This window comes from Otolemur garnettii, unplaced genomic scaffold (assembly GCF_000181295.1).
Source record: "Otolemur garnettii isolate 467f Iridium unplaced genomic scaffold, OtoGar3 scaffold00147, whole genome shotgun sequence".
NCBI lineage: Eukaryota > Metazoa > Chordata > Mammalia > Primates > Galagidae > Otolemur > Otolemur garnettii.
In genome coordinates this window covers 1,700,831-1,708,081 of record NW_003852542.1, presented here as the reverse complement: position 1 = coordinate 1,708,081, position 7,251 = coordinate 1,700,831, and the positions used below count along the sequence as shown (strand labels likewise).

Below are 7,251 nucleotides of genomic sequence, written 5' to 3'. Positions count from 1 at the left end.
TGCAGAGGCAGACGCAAGGGCTTGTCAGTTGGACGAGTTGGTGGCAGAATGCAATCCAGAGCTTCAAGCAGTGTGGTTCCACTGGCATTGCCATCCTTCCGGGTGACTTTCCATCCCTTGAACCAAGGCATGTTTGCACTTGGCTCCAACATGTTGTCACCATTCCAACCAGAAATTGGCACAAATGCTACTGTGTCAGGGTTGTAGCCAATTTTCTTAATGTAAGTGCTGACTTCTTTAACGATTTCCTCGTATCTCTTCTGGCTGTAGGGTGGCTCAGTGGAATCCATCTTGTTAACATCAACAATTAGTTGCTTTACACCCAGTGTGTAAGCCAGAAGGGCGTGCTCACGGGTCTGCCCATTCTTTGAGATACCAGCTTCAAATTCACCAACACCAGCGGCAACAATCAGGACAGCACAGTCAGCCTGAGATGTGCCTGTAATCATGTTTTTGATAAAGTCTCTGTGTCCTGGGGCATCAATGATAGTCACATAGTATTTGCTGGTCTCAAATTTGCACAGGGAGATATCGATGGTGATACCACGCTCACGCTCAGCCTTCAGTTTATCCAAGACCCAGGCATACTTGAAGGAGCCCTTTCCCATCTCAGCTGCCTCCTTCTCAAATTTTTCAATGGTTCTCTTGTCAATGCCACCACATTTGTAGATCAGATGTCCAGTAGTGGTGGACTTGCCCGAATCTACGTGTCCAATGACGACAATGTTGATATGAGTCTTTTCCTTCCCCATTTTGGATTGTACGGGTGGTTTTCACAACACCTGTGTTCTGGCGGCAAACTCGTTGTGAAAAAGCGGTAACTATGTACATTAATGCACTTCTGGGGTACAGTGTGGGGTTTTCACATGCCAGAAGTACAATTTTCATACAATCACTAATGATTTATAAAAACTTGCAATTTAAAGAAACCCTGAATATATTAAAAGTCTCATACTGGCATCAGATAGAGGTAAGGTATGTCTACATTGTATCTCTTATGACTATCATTTTTTCCAATTTTTAAAACTGTGATAAAATACATGTAACAAAATTTACTCTCTTAATCATTAGGTGTACAATCCAGTAGTATGAAGTATATTCATGTTATTGTACAACTATTCCTACTAACCAGTACTTGTTTTCATCTTTTAAAATCGAAACTCTGTGCCCCCTGAGCAGTAAGTCTCCTTTATTCACTCTTCTCTCTGCAAACCACCATTCTACTTTCTGTCACTATAAATTTGACTAGGCTTGGTACTTCATATAAGTGGAATCATATAATACTTGTCCTTTTGCATCTGGCTTATTCCACTTAGTGTAATGTCCTCAGGGTTTATCCACATTTTAGCATGTGCTAGAATTTCCTTCCTTTTTAAGGCTCAATGTTGTATGTTTATACCATATTTTACTTAACCATTCACCTGTTGATAGACATCTGGATTGCTTTAAACTTTTGGTTTTTGTGAATAATGTTATAAACTAAAAATATCTCTGAAAGACTTTGCTTTCAATTCTTTTGTGTATATTCTCAAAAGTGGAACTGTTGGATAATATGGTAATTCTATTTTTAATTTTTTGTGGATGTGCCATACTGTTTTCTATAGTGGCTACATCATTTTATATTCATACCAACAATGCACAGGGTTCCAATTTCACCACATATTTATTCAACACTTGCTGAGTTTTGTTGTTTGATTATAGTCTCCTAATGAGGTGGTATCAAACTGTGGCTATGCCTTGCATTTCCCTAATGATTAGTAAAGTTGAAGGTCTTTTCATGTGGTTATTGAGCATTTGTATAGCTTTTGGAACAATTCCAAAGGTATATTCAAGTCCTCTGAACATTTTCAAATTGAGTTTTTCTATTGTTGCTGAGTTTTATAAGCTCTATATTCTTGATGACAATCCCTTAGCAGATAAATTACCTGCAAACAGTATTTATCATTCTATGAGTTGTTAATTTTTCCTGTTGATAAGTATCTCTTTATGCACAAAAGTTTTCAATTTTCATGAAGTCCATTGTCTATTCTTCTTTATTTGTTTTGGTAGTTATTTGGTTTTAAGACAAGAGTCTTGCTCTGTCACCCTGGCTAGAATGCAGTGGTGTCATCACAGCTCACAGTAACCTCAGATTCCTGGGCTTAAAGAATCCTCCTGTCTCAGGCTATGGAATGGCTGGGACTATAGGCACACACCACCATGCCTCACTAACTTTTGTCTATTTATTGTAGAGACAGGTTCTCTCTCTTGTTCAGGCTGATCTCAAACTCCTGACCTCAAGCAATCCTTCCGCCTCAACCTCCCAAAGTACTAGAATTATAGGTTTGAGCCATCACACTGAGCCTAGTTTATCTATTCTTCATATTGTGAAGTTTTGCCCTACATTTTTTTCCTAAGAGTTTTATAGTTTTAATTCTTACACTTAAGTCTTTATCCAATTGAGTTAGTTTTTGTATACAATATTAGGTAAGGGTCCAAATGCAATCTTTTGCATATAGATATCCAGTTTTACCTATACCATTTGTTGAAAAGACTACCCTTTCCCCCAGTGAATGGTATTGGCAACATTGTTAAAAACCAAGTGACAACAGACACTTGGTTTTAATTCCATTCCAAAGTTTATATATCTGTCTTTATACCAGTACTACATTGATCTTTTTTCCTTTGTAGCTCTACATTAAGTTCTGAAATCAGGAAGTCCTCCAACTTTGTTCTTTTTTTTTTCAACATTATTTCTGTTATTCAGGGTCCACTTCTGCAAAAAAAATCATCATCTTTGTTTTCTTTTTTGCTTTGTCACCCAGGGTAGAGAACAGTGGCAGGATCAAAGCATTGCAGCTTCTAACTCCCAGGTTTGATTTATCCTCCCAACTTAGCCTCCTGAGTAGCTGGGACTATAGGTGCACGTCACTATAACAAGATTTTTTTTGAGAGTCTCACTTTGTTGCCTGGTAGAGTGCTGTGCCATTATAGCTCACAGCAATGTCCAACTCTTGAGCTCAAAAGATTCTCTTGCCTCAGCCTCCCAAGTAGCTAGGACGATAGGCACCTGCCACAACACCCAGCTATTTTTAGAAGTGAGGTCTCACTCTGGCTCAGGCTGATCTGGAACCCATAAGCTCAGGTGATCCAATCACCTCGGCCTCCCAGAGTGCTAGGATTACATACATGATCCACTGCGCCAGCCAACATCCAGCTATTTTAAAAAAATTCTTTGTAGAGCAGTCTCACTGTGTTGCCTAGGCTGATATCAAACTCTTGGCCTCAAGCAATCTTCCTGCCCAGGCTCACAAAGTGCTAGGATTGCAGGTGTGAGGTCACTTCTCCTGGATGTCATTAGGATTTTGATAGGGCTTGCGTGAATCTGTGAGACTGTTTTGGGTAGTACTTATATCTTAACATTAAGTCTACAAACAATATTAAATCTATGAACGTGGGTTCCTTTCCATTTATTTATGTCTTTTTCTTTCAGCAATGTTTTGTAGTTTTATTATACAAATCTTTCACTCATTTGGTTACATAACTTCCAAAGTATTTTATTCTTTTTTAATGCTAGTGCAAAATAGGTTTTTGTAATTTCCTTTTCAGATTGTCCATTTTTAGTATATAGAAATGCAACTGATTTCGTTTATTTTGTATCCTACTATTTACTTTTTTAAAGTAGTTCTAACAGTTGTGGGTTGTTTTGGTATTATCTTTAGGGTTTTATACATACTTAAGAAGATACCACCTGTGAATAGCAATCTTCTTATTTCTTCCTTTTCCATTTGGATCCTTTCTTCTTAAACTACCTAATTCAGTGGTTCACAACCTTCCTAATTCCACGGCCCTTTAATACAGTTCCTGTGGGTTGCAACCCACAGGTTGAGAACTGCTGGCCTAATTTCTCTGGCTAGAACTTTAGTACTATGTTTAAGAGAAATGGCAAAACTGAACATGAACTGAGTATTTATTTCCCTTGTTCCTGATCCTGGAGGAAAAGCTTTCAGTCTTTCACTGTTTAGTACAAAATTCCCCGTGGTTATTTTCATATACACCTTTTACTATGTTAAGGTAATTTTCTTCTATTCTTTCAATGTTCTTATCATGAAAGGATGTTGAATCTGTCAAAACCCTTTCCTGTACCAACTGAGATAATCAGGTGAGTTTTTCTCCCTTTATTCTGTTATTGTGATGTATATTACTTTGGTCAATTTTAGAATGTTGAATCACCCTTGCATTACAGAATAAATCCCATTTGGCCATGATACATAATCCTCTTAATGTGTTGCTAGATTTGGTTTACTAATATTTTGTAGAGGATTTTTGCACCAATGTTCACAAGAGATATTAGTCTGTAATTTTCTCATAGTATCTTTGTCAGATTTGGTGTCAAGACAATGCTGGCACCATAGAATGAGTTAGTCAATTATTTTAAAGTTTGAGATGAACTGGTGTTAGTTCTTCTTTGAACGTTTGGTGGAATTCATAAGTGAAGTTATCAGGTCCAGGGCTTGTTTGTCAAGATTTTTTTTATTATTATTACTGACTCAATCTCCTTACTAGCTATTCAAAAATCCTTGTCTGCTAACTCAATCACCTGGTTTTCTCTGGTTCTATTTCTCTTGCCTGACTTTTCTTCTATTTTGGGGTCACATTTCCCTGCTTCTTCATAGTAATTTTTCACAGGATATTTGCCACTGTGATTGCCTTGTTGTTGGGTGTCTGAATTTTGCAGTCCTCCACTGAAGAGTGTTAAGCCCAACTTTGTCAGGTAGTTAGGTTACTTGCAGGTCAGCTTTCAAGTATTTTTAAGTCTTGTTTGTTGGTATGGGCTCATGGTAGCCTTCACTCTAGGAGTACCTTAGCCTTAGTACTAAGGTGTGACCTTTTTGAGGTCTCTACTGAATGCCCCCAGATATTCAACAAAGTCTCTTTACTATGTCTGATCAGAATTCAGCTACTGCTCAACCTTATATAAGCTCTGAGAATTGTTCAGCTTATACCTTCTTGGAATTGTTCTGTTCTCTGCCTAGTGTCTTAAATTTCACTCTAAGTAAACACAGCTTAGTGTTCAGCCAAAGATGCAAAGAAATCCTATGCAGATATTTAGAATACTGAGTATTTCCCTTCCCTTCTCTCTGAAAAAATGTCCCACAAATCCCACCCATTTCAGCCTCCCTGAACCCTTATTTCGGCCTCCTCCACTCAGTGAAACCACTATGTTCTGTTTGGAATCTCCTTCTACGGGCTTTGATCCTACAAGTATCTCCAGGCAGAAAGACAGGTTCATATTAAGGCTTTCCATTTCTTTTCTTTCAGTGATCACAATTCTGGTTGGCCAGCTGCCCGATGTTTGAAAACAGTTGTTTCATAGATTTTTCATACTTTTTTCTTTTTGCTTTGTCCAAATTTTTATTTACAATAGGAGTGCAAGTTCGAGTCCAGAACCAATTTACTTCATTATGGCTTGGAACGAATTCTCCTCTCCATATTTTTTTCTTTTAAAAGAGACAGAGTCGGGGTGGCACCTGTGGCTCAAAGGAGTAGGCCGGCGGCCCCATATACTGCAGGTGGTAGGTTCAAACCCAGCCCCAGCCAAAAACTGCCAAAAAAAAAAAAAAGAAAAGAAAAGAAAAGAGACAGAATCTTACCATGTCACCTTTGGTAGAGTGCTGTGGCATCACAGCTCACATCAACCTCAAACTCCTGGGCTTAAGCGATTCTCTTGCCTCAGCCTCCCAGTAGCTGGGACTACAGGCACCCGACACAGTGCCTTGCTATTTATTTGTTGCAGTTGGCCCCAGCCAGGTTCAAACCTGCCAGCCTCAGTGTATATGGTTGGCGCGGTAACCACTGTGCTATGGGCGCCAAGCCAATAGCAGTTACTTTCTGACCAATCTTCAATTCTTTTTAAGGCAGTGATATTGAGATATATTTATGGTATTAATTCTTCTCCAATCATAGAAGTCTTAAAAATTGTGAAAGTTTTAAATGTTACCACTCCTTTGCAAATCACCTTAATTTTAAGTGGGACTCAAAAAAACCTAATTTTATTTAGAAATACATTTTTCTCAACGTACAGTTGAGAAAAACAGTGCAGTAATAACGGAATTGCATTCTTACTCATATGCAATTTATTTCATTTCAATTCCATAAAAGACATTTCTTTAGGGTGGCGCCTGTGGCTCTTTTGGGTAGGGCACCGGCCCCATATACTGGAGGTGGAGGGTTCAAACCCAGCCCTGGCCAAAAACTGCCAAACAACAACAACAACAAAAAAACCCAAAAAGACATTTCTTTATAATTGCTATTTATAAGTAGCAAGAGGTTTCTTTTGCTCTTAAAGTTTCTTTTATCTCTTTTTAAATACTTATAGAATTAAAAAACAAAATCAGTACAGTTGTAAATAATATAGGAATAAACTATGCCTTACAATATGTAAATGCAGTTTATTTTTATGAACTGAAGCAAAACATACCAAGAGAGTGGAGAAGAGGAGACATAAAATGATAATTTACCTCTTATTTGCCTGTCAACAACTCTCATTTCCTTTCTTATCTTCAATGACCATTCATTGACCTGGGAAAGATTTTAGAAAAAGAATTACAAGAGAAGCCAACATTCCTAGTTGAATCACTTTAAAAGAATTTTGTAATAATTCTACAAAAATAAAGCCATTTATTCCAGAGCAAAAATAAAGCCATTTTCAAAGGTATAACTTTAGAGCCAAATTCTACTTTTAAAATTTTTCATCTCTTTTTATTCACAGTACATAGAATTTCTAAGCTATTCAAAGAATCTTATGTGAAGGTAGGCAGTAAGAAGTACTTTATATAAAACCTCAGGAGTATGGCGTTCTGTGGGTACCCAAAGAATTTATCAAGAAGATTTTTGAAATCTTCAAAACCCCAGAAGATTTTTCAAGAGATGCATAGGCACAAATAGTTTTAAGGGCATCAGAAGACGTTCATCTTTGACATGTAATCAGTTCAAAAACTGCTTACCTGTGTCATAAGAATGCATCTTTTCTTTCTTCCCTTTAACAATAACACATTTCCATTTTACAAAAGAATGTTCCCCCACCCATGTCTCTTATTATCACAGTACAATTCCCTGACAGGCAAAAACCTCTGAAGCTCTGAACATAATGCTTACTGGAAATATATATACTAGTGTAGGTGTTGAGAATGCAGTAAATGACTCTACTGATTACCAAATTGTTATGCAAATAACTGTTTTCTAAAGCTTCACTTTTTTTTTTTTTTTTTT

General features: G+C 37.4%; 2 protein-coding genes across 4 annotated transcripts in view; both read right to left on the bottom strand.

The window, feature by feature from the left end:
* Positions 1–814, bottom strand: part of LOC105887944 (elongation factor 1-alpha 1-like) — a 1,762-nt gene extending 948 nt beyond the window's left edge. Inside the window, 1 exon segment of the mRNA XM_023518791.1 lies at positions 3–814. Within this exon segment, the coding sequence (XP_023374559.1) occupies positions 3–752 (750 nt within the window). The 5' untranslated portion in view covers positions 753–814.
* LOC100947923 (E3 ubiquitin-protein ligase RNF103) overlaps positions 1–7,251 on the bottom strand; it is a 112,590-nt gene that overhangs the window by 21,341 nt on the left and 83,998 nt on the right. For all 3 annotated transcript variants that reach the window (XM_012811003.2, XM_012811002.2, XM_023518776.1), the window contains one exon: positions 6,501–6,561. In XM_012811003.2, coding sequence (XP_012666457.2) covers positions 6,501–6,561 — 61 coding nt within the window. The remainder of the gene's footprint in view (positions 1–6,500; positions 6,562–7,251) is intronic.